This window comes from Bombus bifarius, unplaced genomic scaffold (genome assembly GCF_011952205.1).
Source record: "Bombus bifarius isolate JDL3187 unplaced genomic scaffold, Bbif_JDL3187 scf7180000007979, whole genome shotgun sequence".
NCBI lineage: Eukaryota > Metazoa > Arthropoda > Insecta > Hymenoptera > Apidae > Bombus > Bombus bifarius.
The window spans coordinates 1,707,683-1,723,199 of record NW_022884364.1 but is presented as its reverse complement, the minus strand read 5'-3'; the positions used below and the strand labels follow the sequence as shown (position 1 = coordinate 1,723,199).

Below are 15,517 nucleotides of genomic sequence, written 5' to 3'. Positions count from 1 at the left end.
GATTGGTCTCAAATTTGACAACATAATCATAATAGTCATGTCTTATTAGAATGTTAATGCAAAATGTTTTATACGATACAAATGGTCATTTCTCGTTACAATGCTAGTGCAAAATATTTTATATCATACACGTAATCATGTCTCATTACAATGCTAATACAAAATATTTTACATTATAGATATAACATATATAAAAGTTTCCTATAATAAATATTGAAATACTCTTGTGAATTACTGTATGTAGAAATACAATGAGTATATATATGTATATATTCACTCTTAACCACCTTCAGTAATCGGATTGGGTGGATATATGTATGTAATAACTCTTCTAAATATTACTCATTATTCTAAATCGCAGATGAATTCGACAATACAAAAATAAATCTAAAAACTATGTATTTACCTGATAACTTCTAAATGAACCGTTCTCGAATCTTTTTGATGTGCTTCTCGCCCAAGAGTTCTACACTTCTACAGTTCTGTTGCCCACCAATATGACATATCGATCGCGAGAAATTTATATCGATTGCGATTGAACATTGCGATATATAATTGCGTATCTTGCCGTTTCATTGGCGCAGTTATCTCTACCAAATATGAGAACATTGCGCGCGCATTTCGTACAGGGATACATTGTCTAACTTGAAACAAAAAATAAAAAAACTCCATTCTTTTATCCTTCTCGCCTATTAAATAATACAATTGATTTAGAAAAATATCTGTAATTTTATTTTTTAAAGTTTAATTTAAGTCAAATAAATGTATTGTAATTTTAAGTGTCAATTTTAAGTTTTATTAACTTAATGAATTTAATTTGGTAGTTCGTAATGCCGTAATGCCTCTTCACATCTAAATGATCTTACCCCCCCCCCAAATAATTTCTATTATATATATAAAAAATAGTTCTTCTATTATACATCCTGTTCGAAAACACACGTTCTGTAGTACCGACTATTCAGAAATTGTTGCAATTTATAACATGGAATGCCGTTTATTTAAACAAAGTTTTAGTTAAAACTTGATTAAATGAACTTCTGGCAATTCAATTTTTGTATTTGAATACGAATTATTGTTATATGAATGAAAAATCTTAGGTAATATGAAGAATCAGTATGATCTTTTTATATAAACTATTTGTCTCACGATAGGTTTAAGGAAAGGAAATTCTACCATATATTAAATACAAGTCATAGACATTAGTGAATAAAATAACGTAAGTAATTAAATTAATAATTGAACTAACAAAATACTTTAACGTAATCTTACATTAGAAGATAAAACAGAGTTGCGTGTGTGAAAATACATTAAACTTACATAGTTAACATATTGTCGTTAACGACTTGGAATTAAAAAATTGAAACGAAGTGACTCGAGAGAAGATATATTAAACAAGAAACACATCTTTTCACCCGGGAGATCATATGCATAGAAAGATGTTTCAATATTTCAATGAATGTACATCTCTCACTGTCTCGCAGGGAAATACGAACACTTTGCTCCATAACGTAGATTGTATATATTTTAATAAAGTTTTTATGCAACATTAAAATCATTCAAATGCATTTTTGTAACAGAATTGTTGGATTCACGATTTTCGCAGGATTAGATAAATAAATGTATCCATTCTGCAGAAGATGGAAGCGTAAGAGGATAGCAAGAGGCGTGAGATTATATAAGTGGAACAAGCTAACTCCGTCCACTTTGTCGACATATTTCTTTTGCGAGGAAAGCTTATTTCACGTAGTCTACTCGTAATCCATCCGTTTACTTTAGTAAGGACTGTATCGATCTGCGCTGCGCGTTGCAGCGCGCATTCGTATACGGAATGAATATGCGTCATTTGTGCGTGAGTACATAGGGAGTAGGTTGATTGCGATGAATTTCTGATTCAGATCGTTTTCATGGACCAGTCGTTTAATAAAATATTTATATTGTATTATCAGCTGCAATGCAAAATGCGAAATCTCCTACGATATGGAGTGGATACACATAATCTTCATAAAATGATTCAACCTCTATCAATACATTGAAAATTATATTAAAAAGAAAGATTTACTCGCTAGTTTTACTATAAATAAGAAATGAAAAATATGTTATGTTCTTTTCAGTAGACAAAATAATTTTCCAAGCGATACGTAAAGCATGGAAACGGTGACAAACTCTGTCAGCTAATTACTTTAACGAGCTTCAAGTGGCATTTGATCATCGCAAGAGTCGGCGACGCGAAAATATAGTCGGCGATGCGATATAGAGGACCAGAACTAGAAGGTGTTACACATCCTACACATCGCTGCAGAAGCGAGAGGATTGTACGTCCTCGTATTTTTGGAAGCGGAATAATGCGTTTGTATTCCTGAATAAGTTTCATGAAATTTTATCATTGCTAGAATTTGAATCTTCCTTTTTGAACGACGTCTGGATGAAAGAAAGTTTGAGATAACTTGGGTAAATTTGGTTAATTTAATTACAGAAGTTACTTCCTCTGTTTGCTTTATGAAAAATTTACTCAGAGCTTTAATTTAAAGAAGAAATATTTGAAAGCAATGCATATTTTATTTTAATTGCTTTATCTATGAAAAAAGGAAGAATTAGGTGCATTGTTATGATTTGCATTCGTGAAACTTCGAACTGACAAGAAATTGTAGTTTCCACGCAACGTTGATAAAAATTATTGAAATATACGAATCGTATATACATATTCCCATATAAATCTTCGTAACATGATTACAGCCGTATTGAATGTTAATTTTTTATGAGTTCTCGGATATTTAGTTAAGTCAACTTAACGTTTGATTTGCTTTTTAATGTATTTTCTGCTTAATATTCTTTAACGTGACAACAATAAGAACAAAATTCTGGTTTATATAATAATAATAAATACATTGTGCGTGTAACGATAACAGTAACAATGTGAATTCAATAACAACGATATTCAGATAAATAAAAGATATCGTATAATTTATCTATGCTTATGTCCACCATAAGTACCACCAGAATGATCATTTCCTCCATAATTATGAACTTCCGCGAAGAAACCTCCATGGGGGTGAGAATGATATTTTACGCTCCTCATGTTGCCACCAGGTTCGTGAATATGGTACTCTCCTTCGACCTCTTTCCCTGCGATTTAAAATATTTTTATCAATCATTCTCTGAGAGGCACGCGTTCACTCGAATATTCGTATTAACGATTTAAAGACATAAAATATCCTTATGTCAGTGTCAAATTATTATTCTTTTCGTTGTAAATTGGAAAAAAGTCTTAGAACTCGGGACTGGTCGACAAACAAACTCGCAACTAGTTCTAATTAAGAGGAAGTTTCACTGTCCAATTAATTCAAGGTTCTAATTAAGAGCACGAAATCAAGTCTCGGTACACTTTCTTGTCGGCGCTCGATCAATGTTTTGAGCTTGGCAGTATACGTACCGTCGCGATGTTCCTTCTGTCCATGGTAGTCCTTGGTGTGTTTATCATCCACACCATAGGCGAACTTATACTTAGGATGGGCCTTGTAATCGTGATGATGATGGCCGTGTTTGTCTTTCCAACTGATCTCTTCGTGATGGCCCACCACGGGTCCAGAAAAGTGATGAAAGGAATACGCATGACCATGACCTCCACCCCCACTGTGTCCGGCTCTATCTACGCCACCAGTGCCTTCGTCGTCTAAAATTAAATGTAGTAACCTTATTTTTAAATTTCAACATTAGTACAATATTTGACCGATATCATACCTTCGTGAAACATTTTTAGTTGAGCACTAGCAAAGGTGATCGAGATCAGTGCAAAAACAACTAAGTTCTGAAAGCGAATAAGACAAGAAAAGAATTGTCAATTTTTAATCTACCCGCTGACGTAGAGCATGCGGTTGGATGGAAAGTCGTGGCAAAAATATCTCGAAAATTAATCGTGAAAATCGAACGCTGGAAGAACACGACAGAAATTCATTTTAATCATAGAGGGTCGCGCATTCTGGGTAGAAAATTGCAAAAGGAGAACCCGTTATCCTTTCTCAGAAATATGAATGATAAGCGGAACAGACTCGTAAAGGCGATTTTCCCGATCGCATAAAGACTTCTAGAACATGCTGCGTTTTTACTTTACGATTACGACTTTGTAATACTTTGTCACGGATCCCGTGATTCGTTTTACGGAACGTCGCCCCACTTTTTAATCAATAACATCGGTGAAACTTGAAATTGGAACGATCGATCGCATTAGACCCGTCTGCCAGCATTCCTTCGTTCGACGAACTGTTCAAGTTGCCTGCGTTGTAATCCTTGCTTAATTGTTTCTCAACGAATTTGTATCAAGTAAACGTGTCAATAATCGCAACGCCAACTTTCACCAATAATCTCAAGTAAGACGTAATGCGTTCACCGCTACTTTCCAACACTTGTATCCTCTGTATTCACCTGTATCAACGCCATATTTGCTCCTTTGGAGGATCACGAATAGACTGATTATTGGATCGCAAAAATCCTATTTTATAAGAGCGTTCAGCTCACGAAAGAAAGAACTCATTAAAGCATTAATTTATTTGTCATAGCTTGTCAGTGATTTCAATAGAGTGAGAGGCAAAGCTAGTATTGCTCGCTGGACCGAATGTTTTTTAAAAGTTGCCGTTACAGTTCTAGTTTTCGTCATAGCCAGCCACGGATTGACATCGAAATTATATTGTGATGTAAAAGCTTGACAAAAATGCATTTCGAAACACTTGGCGAACCAAGAAATTCAGGTTTCCTGTTTCAAAATACCTTTGCAGAGGCGATTTCATGGTCCGGATATACAAAAAATCGATTGAAACGATCTGCTAACGAAACGCAAATTTTTCACTTGAAACTTGAATCACACGATCCAACCGATGATATTCACGCATGTCGTTCATAAACTTGAACTTTAATTCGAAGTTGCGCTCGTTATTATCCAAATTCAAGTATATGCAAATGCATTATCGATACTTTAGTAGATTTAATCAACACGAAAATCTGCGATAATTCTAGAATTATAGAGCTACAATTATTCCCACGTTGACTCTGCTCAATTTCATTGAAGAAATCGTCCTATCATATATTCGATCAATAACGTAAATTAGACTGTCAAGATTAATGAGTAATAAATTGCGTGTTTTCGACGATAGAGCGAACGAGTGTCAATATGTCGCCTGAATAGCCGCATCCCAGCATGGCAATACAGTTTATTGTTGAATTTATTGCATTTCCGCGCAGCATTCGCTCGCATGATACATTCATTCCTGACTGAATTGTAATCTATCGATTCGATGTAAAGTCAAATACCCTCTCCTCCTTTCTCCCCTCTCTCTAGGAATATATCTCTTTGATTTAATGATTATCACCGTTGTATGTTGCTAATGTATGTTGGTCAATGAAATATTTTTGACGAATTGCCTTATGAATTATTAACGAATTTATCATCGAAGTTGCATTAACGTTACGTTTATTGAAAATCCCATGCCATTATGTAAATGTATTTTAGGAACGCAGATGAAGCTACAGTTTTCTAATTCGTCAACCTTTCATGTACCCTTTTTGTTTCCGGTATCGGAAAAAGATTATGCACGGTCTGATGATTAATTAGGATAGGGTTTCATGGGACAATAATACTCAACTTTATAATATTTTCTGCACAGTGCATATCTCCGTGAGGCATATTTTTCAAATATAGTTTTTCTCGTGTTTTAGCTAATTCTCACACGATTCGGCAATAACTCGATGATTTACGAAACAGGTTTTCGGAACTAGCGACAAAGAAATTGAGTAATGTTTCTTTTAGTCGTCAAAATTGCGTAACTCAAGGGAACTGCGCGTACGCCTTTACTCAATGAACTTTAGAAATTCAACAGTATTAATCTGTGGCTTGACAATGCAAATTGTTCATTTAAATTTCCGTGTTGCGGATATGATATTTATCGCTTACACGAATTCAAAGTTGCACATCAGTTACAAGCAAATTCGTTATTAATTCAGACGCTTGCGAATTACCCGTGAAACTCGCGATGGGTACTATCGTTACCGAAACTAATATACATACATAGTTTCTGGTGATTACCAACTATGTAATAGGAACTAAATAATTTACAATACCAACGTGCCATGTACATATATTTGAACAGAAGTTATTTGATTTCAGTTTATTGACTGGGAAAACTTTCTGCATCTGTAATGTCAATGTTTGAGATTATAATCGGAAGGAGACAACAAAGGAGACTTTGAAATTAATTACAGGTTTTTGTTAACATTGTATTAATTACAAAACTGTACATATTCTTGAAAACGTAAGCCTCTCGCGCATCGATACACCTAACAAGATGATTTAAAATTAAAAGGTTAAGGTGAATGTAGTGTAAAATTTACCGATGTTAGGATAACAAATATTAGTCTTACAAGGTATTAGTGACTGATACTTAATTTGACGTAATACTAATTAAAGTTTGCGTATACGTTAACATTCACTAATTGAAAATTGGTTTATCTACAGAAGAGCCTCGTCTTGACAACCATGTCGTAAGAAATACGTGGGCAAGGTGACGTTAGTGCAGGGATTAATGAGTTTTGAATGGCATGTGTAGATACAGGTGCGGTCCATGTTCCCTCGGAAGATATTATTCCAGACTCTACGTCGGAGCTGAAAATAAAAGCATTTCTCACTTTAACTTTAAAGATATCGACTGTCGAAATTGAAAACTTCGATGTCAAAGTGCACGTTGTATCGTTGTATTGGAGAATTACAAGTTACTATGATATAACATTTGGAATCTTACGTCTTGAGAACAGGTGAATTGTAAAGAATAAGAGGATTCACGGGTGGCGGTCTAAGGAGAACAACGTCAACCCCGGAGGATTGTAGTTCGCTTTTTAATGCTTCTGCGGCTCCTTCTACAGCTTTTCTGGACGCACTGTACGCTACCAGTCCTGTTCCAATTTTGGTACCGTAGCTTGTCGTGGAATCGCCCAAGAGAATGATGCGTCCTTCGAAAGAAAAACGTTTTTTATAACTTACCATGGGATAGAAGATCTTACGTGTATGTTTTCAACTTTAAAATTGAAACAGACCTCTTTTTGCGCGCAAAAGAGGAATGAACATTCTCGCGGTCCTAAGTGGCGCCACTAAGTTATGTCGTAACATCGATTCCCACGCGGAACTCGGTTGTCTCTCTATGGCACCTGATAGGGCCAAACCGCCAGTGTACACGATTGCCCAGAGACCTGTAGTCGAACAAAGTTGGAACATTAGTGTAAAGTAGAGAGTTTGGACAACGCGACAGACACAGCGAAGATGGAAGTGCGTCCTTGCGAAATTTTTACCAGGTCTAATACAGATGTTGAACGCTAATGGGACCTTAGCAATGAGAACTACAATCTGCTTCAAGAATTTGCTAGAGAAAGGATACTGAAAAACAGGAGGAACGATACATATCGAAGTATCAAGTCTAATATAATTGCGTTATAAACCGATGTTTGCGAAGATATGGAAAGCAAGAAATATGAATTGAAATAGATTCATTTCCTTCGACAGGCGGTTGCCAGTAGCCGTAGCTTGGATTTGTTCTTTTTAACCAAGCACTTTCTAGGAAATCGAAAAATTTGATAGCTATCAAATCTTTGCGGTTAGTAAATTTGAAAGCTTTATTCCACACATCTCTGCTATGTGTGATCCGTTTTCTTCGTGTCCCAATTATACGATGGAACTCGGTGAGTGTTATATCGAGATGGATAACTGATCGAAATCATTGCGAAAGCAATTTTCGATCTTACGTCGATGTTATCATTTACATCTCAGGCCACAATTTCAATTTGAAATTTTAGCATAACTTAAATATTCTTTATAAAATTTCGCACGCGCCTTTAGATTCGTATAATTAAATAACACGGTAGCGACTTAAAGTCGAAATGAATAGCCTGGAGCACACAGCTGGCCATTGATGAACGGTAGTGCGAAAAGTTTCTGAAACAAAACTCGAACACCGTGCGAAATTTAATTAACTTTCCTTCAAGATAACACGATTTTTGGTTAATTAAGTATCCCATCTGTTCGTTCAACATCGGCTAGAGATATTCGTTAAAGGGTCTTCAACTTTTCTTTCGAAATATGACTCAAAACTATCGACGAGGGTAAGTTCAGTACTTTGTAAACGAGATTGTAACGAATAGATCTATGAAAAAATGACTGGGATTTAATAAAGAACGGAGCGTGTCCGATCTTCGCATTAAATCAACAATCGCTTGCCATCTTCGCCAGCCGGAAGTTTCGCCCTAACTGCATCCAAACAAGCGCGTAAACTGTCCTCCCTCGTTGAGTCCAATTCCAATGGTACGATTCGACCGCGAGCACGTACTTCCGGATCTTGTGTGTTCCCTTGAACTGTGTTCGTCGGATCCTCCTCCCTTTCTTTCTGTTGTTCTATCGCCCTAACGATTTTCATTGATGGTGAATTTCCAGAAGGATCCAATAGACCAGCAAATACCTATGCGACAATTGATCGAGCTTACAAAAAGGATATTTCTATGTAATATCGTCGTTAATTTCTTTAGAAAGAAAAATGATCGCGCAAAGTATAAAGACGCAACGGGTATTACCTTGTAACCAGCTTCGTAAAGTGCAAGGGCGATCTGCAGGCCTACGGATGTATCGCAGCTGGTCACGAGTACATGGAGTTTGTTACGAGTCTCGTACTCATCGGTGGCGTTCCTCGATTGCCGCATTAGGTAGGCCAACAGAGCAGCGGCTATCGAACAGAGAGCTAATATTTGTAGGGCCAAAATGGCCCCAGTCTCAGCATCCATCCTGCCAAGTAATATTCAATCTGCAAAGCAGAAGTTACATCTCTATTACGGTACAATTCAAGCCAGATCATACGGATCATTCCACTTCCGCAATGCGTCGAAATAGTTTCTCATAGCTGTTATGGTACAACTTAGCGCTAAATTTCATATTGCAGTTTCACATACTAATATATTTACAACCTCGATTTCACCACTTCGCATCATTCGAAACATACTGTGTATTAACTACTTCTGAGTACGTAGTTCAAGGATAAATATGCTAGGGAAAATTACATCAGTTTCTTCTCACATCCGCAACATTAATTAACAAACCTATGGACTTCGAGTCATCGAACTTAATGAGAACGTGGATGACATCCGCGCCTCTTACGATCCATGTTTACGGAATTTTATAAATTTGCTCCCTTCGATTTCATGATGCTAAAATTTCAATCTCATTGTACAATATCTTTCTACGATGAATTTACTCCGTACACATCGATATTATTTGTATCAACGTTTTCGATAGCGGCACGCAACCCGTATAAATCCACCGCGAAGCGTAATTCTGTGCACGAATGCCGTTGACAGCCGATCAATCAATAATGATGCCATAAGGCATAGTATATTTAACCTAGACCCGCGACAACGAAATTGCTGCGAAATGGTCGGACAGCGACGATACAACAAATCAAGGATTTTCACGCGTATTGTCAACCGATCGTGTTATTTCATTCCATAAAGAATTGCTGATGGCCTCGGTGTGTTCATCGATTACTGACATCTCGCAGTAGTATTTCATACCGGTGAGACATTATGTAGTTTAACTATCTCCCGAGATAAAATATATTTCTCGACTACATTAAGGTGTAGTCGAGAGTAATGCCATTTTATAATAACAACGTGAAAGTAAATAGATTAGAAATCAATTCTCCGATGCATTGCTATGCAAAGAACATAATTTTTCTCGTTAACTTCCATATTTTCAGAACAACGAAGAACTTGAATTTCTTTTTCTTTTAGAAAGTCTATTTTCATGTTTCACTCTGTAATTGAATTCTTTGATAACAATTTGACGATATAACGATACTCTAAAAGATTTTATCAAAAAGATTTCACGGCAATATTTTTTTCAATATGGTGCAAAATGTTGTGAAGTTTCCCAATACTAAAAGCCTTTTTAACTAACAGGTATATACACGTTGGATGGAGTTCAATTAAAGATACCTTTTGTTTCCATTATACTGTTAATAATACAGAAAATAGAAAACGGAGATTTCACTTATTTGCGACGAAATAATTGCAGTAATTCGTTTATAAATAATTTTTCCTCAAATTATTCATGAAAAGGTACCTGTTAGTTGGAGAGATTTCTAACCGTAAAATCAAGGAAGTTTTCGCGAACGAAATCATAGAAAGGAAGAACTCGTATTTGAAATATAATGCAATAAATTGTAATGATTCAATAACGTCGGAAACGTGTCTACGCGAGGGTATCACGGCGAAACACATCGCAAATTCTGTTTTTCCCGCGAAAAGTGAAGGGCGATGGAAAGGTTTTTGCTCAACGCAATGACTCGCCTTTCTAAAGTGTATCTGAGTTCAGCGAGGCGTGGTTTAAAGCCGCTTCTATTTTTCTTCACAGCTGACCATCGATCGTCATCGTTGCAACAAACTTTGTTTTGATTCGTAAAGTTGAACGTAAGTCACTTTCAAATTTCACAATTATGAAAATCACTGATCAAATATTCATCGATTTTTGCAAAAAAGATATTTCAAGATATTAATTTTAAGAATCGTGACAGTTTGAGCAACGATCAAAGGCCATTTGAAAAACTAGACGCTATAAAGTACGATTGCAAGTATGGACGTATATAATTGCGATTTTCAACTGAACATCACATGTAATTTCTTGAAGTAATTTACGAGCATAATTTATTTGGAATAAAACCGATTTGAACTGTCGGTCGACTTTCGTGTCAGTTATCCATTCATGAAAATGGTCACGTATCGGAATCGTCTCTCCTCTAGGGCTCGTAAAAATCTCGAGTTCCCGCGAGCGAGTAGCCGCAAATGCTCACCTCTTGTATCGAACAATATACCTAGAAAGCGTATCGTTGAAAATTACACTCGGCTGATGCTCGGAGTATTCAGAGAGGTATTTGGTTTTCAATGATAAGCTTCGATTTCAAACGGAATATGAGAGTTCACTGGCTGATGCAAATTATTTGAGGAAAGTGCGTGGCGATTACACATGATAAATTATATTTTTGTCATCTAAAAGCTAACGGAAATACCATGTGACCAGAGTTAATACTTTCGAACGCTTCCATTGGTACCATTGATTGCAACTGATGCATTATTTTTGTTACATGTGATCGCGCGTCGCTGTGGTAGTAATGAAAAGTCCGAATATATTTAAAATTGATACATTTGCTATAAAATTGCGCGTATTCCGCTTTTACGAATAACGTATGGATGCATGAAATATCTTAATCTGAAATTGAAAAGAGAAACTGTCTTTAGTTTATAAACACCTGCAATTTTTTAAAGAATCTTCGTGAATACAGAGCTCTCCAGATGAGAAGGCAATGGAAATACATATACGCACGAACAAGTTTGTTTGTGCGCCTCGATTGCGTGCCAAATCATGGCGGTTAACTTTCTCTGGAATGCAGGTACAGAAAGAAACCTGCCTGAAAGACAGGTGCTACGAAATTATGGAAGCTTATCCAAGATCTCTCAAATACCGCATCTGTTTTTTTTACAACCTAACTCTCGGTGAAACGTTCAGTTTTTATTTCCTTTCTATTTTTTCTTAATTAATTTATCAATCAGTTATCGCAGAGTTCAAACCTTATTAAGGCGCTAAAATAATCGTTCGCGCTATTTTATTCATCATTTTATACAGAGCAGGAGATAAGCAGGAGAGTATGCGTAGCATTCGAAATTTGTAACTAAAAGAAAACATTATACGCGTGAAAATAGTATAGAGGATATTTTCGATTTAAGAGAGAAAGCAAGTGTCAATATTTAAACTCACGTGCTGCATAAATGATAGGAATTTGCAGGGATGCACAGACATCGTATACATTTTATCTAGAAAGGTAGATAAAATTCAAGGTTCGTAAAATAAATTATTCTTCTTCTTTCGACTTAATATTATAAATTAGCAGTATCGTTAATAATTATACGCTCCCACAATTTCATTCGAGCGAAACGAAGTAAAAGGCAAGTCGAACTGACATTTATTTGCAAATTATCTCGTTCGGTAGATCCATAAAATACTTTCGTTATCGAGAAAAACTGTTTCATTGCTTTATCGCTGTTACACTGAAACAAAATTATTTACATCGTTTCGTCCTGCATCGAAACCGAGATGGATATAAAAAAGATAACATCAGTTGTGAGCTGAAGCTTAAAAAAGGACACCTACTTTGCTACCTTCTTTATCAAACAGCAACTACGATCATGATGTCATGCCAATAAGCTGCTATGTCATGTCTATTAATCGCTAATGCTGCGTGAGGTATGTACCAGCTGGAATGTTGGCAGTTACACGAAATACACGTATATGGGTGTTCTAGACACGCGTTTAGGAGCGGCAATACACAAGTATCGAGACGGCCAGAATGGGCCTGGACCTTCGTATCTACGGTATGTATGGACGAATCACATTTCGTGGTCGCATTATCGAATTGCAGGAGTTTATTCGCTCGTACTAATTTCGATGGGAATGTAGAAATATCGATTAGAGGCTTGGCCTCTCCTCCGTGTGCTCCTTCTGATCTAGAATCTTGCCCAACAATCCTGGGCTCTCTGCGCCCGCGCGATGGAACATTGCAACGTTCCATTGCTTGACCGATAGAAATCTTACTAAAATAATTCCAATGAAAACACTCGAATATGTCGAAAGTTATACGCGATTATTAAAACTTGGCGATTGCGGAATCGGAATATTCTCTCGTCCTCCAAGCATGAAATATTCAAATTAATATGTACATATGCATCGTGGTTCCCGCTATTTTTATGTAGGCGGTTGAATCCCGCTAGAGAATTAACCTAGTCTGTGTTCGAATCGTTCGAGGAAAGCACGAAGCTTAGCGCGCGATTTAACGGAGTTTCCTGGGCAACCAGGCGGCTCTTTTCTTTATGATCGTAAGAAATATTAGCGAAGGACTGGCATTCGCAGCGCTGAAACCGTACATCGCCGTGTAAGCAGCGGCAACTAACAGTTGCGTAGATACATCCAACAGTACAGATAAACGTGCAACGGTACTCCATGTTGACCGCGAGTGACCGCGTGGAAAAGTTAAATGCTTGCGGTCCGCAAATATCATTCGGTTGCTATTTGCATGATAATCGTCGCAGTGTTTACGTGGCACTGTGCTTTTCCGTATATGTTACGTAACTATGGAATGCTTATAGCTGAAGATCAATTGAAGAAAAAGTTTCCCGACGTTAAATTGCCCGTGCAAAAGTAATGAAAAAGCCTAAATGGATTAAGTTATTGGTTACGCAAGTAGTCTAACTAAAACGATACGTGACGTCGGCCGTGGCAATTATATAACGATATCGCGAATCCTTGGAACTTTATTTTATGAGCTCGCATTTATGAGCTCGCACCTCGTGGACGTGTACATACAGACATCTCATTCATATATTAGCGACCACATGCCACGATACCCGCTTAGAAAGTTTAGGCCAAGCACTTTTCCTGCAGTTCATTGGAAAGCTGAATACGATTTGGCCATCGAGGAACGAGAAAAATTGCGTGGCACTGTAGTTCCCCTTTTTGTATGCATAAATTTCTAACGACTGAAATTTTCTTATCGTAATCGTTAAAACAAACACGAATCTGTTTAAGCTTGCATATTTCTGCGCCAACATTTATCGGATTCTACACCTTCATGCGAATTCAATGAGAATTCTGTAAGCTTCTACGAACGAAAGTATCGTTGCAGCGCTGCACGAACAACTCTTTGTTTCGATTAGCTGTTAAGCGAAGATCGTTGCTTCCGCTTCGAAACCTGCGATTATCGTCGCTGGCGAACCATGTCAACGGAACGAGATGGTTGCTAAGATGTTTGGTCGATCAACAATGTAAATAGTTGCAACATTTGCAAGAGTTCAGAAGTTTTTATAATTTTTTATATAAAAAAAGAAACTATGTTACTAAAAAATAAGTAAAAATAAAAGATTTCAAAAGAGTGACACCCAACAGATGGTCTCGCTCGACTTTCGAAAAACAAGATAAGTTAATAATATGTACATATATCGCTTACAATATTTTTGCCCGAACGCACAAAGAACGGCTTACAATGACCGTTTAATGTCCATGTTTTACTATATAATTTTTTACATGTTACGCGCCACTCGGTTTCTCGATTCACGCTCTGCTTCACCCTTAATCAATTTATCGCTTCATTGCAATTGTAGATGCGACGAATATAATATTAATCGTAAAATCTTTATTGACGTGCCGTTCTCACCACGTTTGATACATTTAAGACTAATTTTAATAACTGTGTTCGACGATAGGTTTGCTCGTTAAAGCTCTTAAATATGCGAAACAAATACGATCATATACATGGATATATTTCCTTGAAATCTGAATATGTCACTGGACAGATACCATAAAGGAGTAAACGGAAAGATAAATCCAGTTGATTATTGTGATTTAGCATGAATATTTCTTCTTATTAAGTGGCAATATTCTCAATAAAAAAATAATAATAGATATTGTGTCAAAAGCAACACTTACTTGAATTTGACAGAAGAGTTGTGGACGTCGAGGTCAAGTACTTAGTCACGTCACTTTGGTATTCGATGGCCTCTTGTCAAGAAAATTCGGCACACTCGAAAACAACACAAAGTGAGAAAACAGCGAATTTACGAGCACTCGAAAGTACCGGCGAGCGGCAAGCCCCGACGCGTGTTTCTACGGCACAACTGGCTTTCGAGAATTCCCGCTTGGAATGCCCACGAGGACGAACGGTATAAGATGCTTCGACGTTGGCTGTCTCGACAAATGGAAAAGGCACGGTCGAAGCATCTTCGCCGCGCCTACAATTATGTGTCCGTGTCTATCGCTCCTCAATGCTCTTCGACTTTCAATTGCCTACACCTCCGTCAATGTTAATTTCTAAAGAACGGGCTGTTTAACGTACCTCGAATTTTCTTCAAATAAATCACGAGTTTTTCAAATTAGTTTGAAAATGACTGAATTATTACTTATTTGATGTCAAGTCCGTGTTTCACTGTGAAGGAAAGTGACGAACGCGGAGAAATTTCTTTATATTACGTAAAAACACTTGTTCCGGTTATGCTGAAATACGGAATACCTAAATTTACGGCAAGGGATTTTAGTGATTTAGGAAAAAATTAATTTTAATTTGCTTAAAGTAAAGCAGGTTTACGACTTTTCTTTTTTATTGCCACGCAGATATAGTGGATCGTCTTTTATTCGTTTTCCCCGCACAAAATAAAATAGAATGTGGCGACAGAATTTCTGAAGACATGGTCACGTAATCAATTTTGTGGGGGAAAAATGATGGCTTACTGGAGGCTTAATGAGAATGTCGCGTCGGTAGGATTTGAAATTACGTGGATCAGAGAAGCTCACTAGATAGGCGTAATATGCAGCATCGACAAAAAAGATTCGCTTAATATCTTGATCTCTTTTATAGCGAAATAATACTTTTTTCTTTAATTATTCTTTTTTCTTTTA

General features: G+C 36.8%; 2 protein-coding genes across 2 annotated transcripts; both read right to left on the bottom strand.

The window, feature by feature from the left end:
- Nucleotides 1-2,115: 2,115 nt before the first annotated feature.
- On the bottom strand, nucleotides 2,116-4,434 carry LOC117204764 (adult-specific cuticular protein ACP-22-like). Its single transcript, XM_033442490.1, has 4 exons — nucleotides 4,420-4,434; nucleotides 3,739-3,805; nucleotides 3,431-3,703; nucleotides 2,116-3,123 (listed from the first exon to the last, which is right to left on the bottom strand). Exons 1-4 carry the CDS (start codon nucleotides 4,432-4,434, stop codon nucleotides 2,963-2,965), a joined length of 516 nt encoding a protein of 171 aa, XP_033298381.1. The 3' UTR covers nucleotides 2,116-2,962.
- Nucleotides 4,435-6,239: 1,805 nt separating this feature from the next.
- Nucleotides 6,240-14,806, bottom strand: LOC117204666 (D-beta-hydroxybutyrate dehydrogenase, mitochondrial). The gene is made up of 6 exons (XM_033442281.1): nucleotides 14,552-14,806; nucleotides 8,602-8,828; nucleotides 8,252-8,489; nucleotides 7,078-7,230; nucleotides 6,786-6,993; nucleotides 6,240-6,649 (listed from the first exon to the last, which is right to left on the bottom strand). Exons 2-6 carry the CDS (start codon nucleotides 8,806-8,808, stop codon nucleotides 6,493-6,495), a joined length of 963 nt encoding a protein of 320 aa, XP_033298172.1. The 5' UTR covers nucleotides 8,809-8,828; nucleotides 14,552-14,806; the 3' UTR covers nucleotides 6,240-6,492.
- Nucleotides 14,807-15,517: the final 711 nt, after the last annotated feature.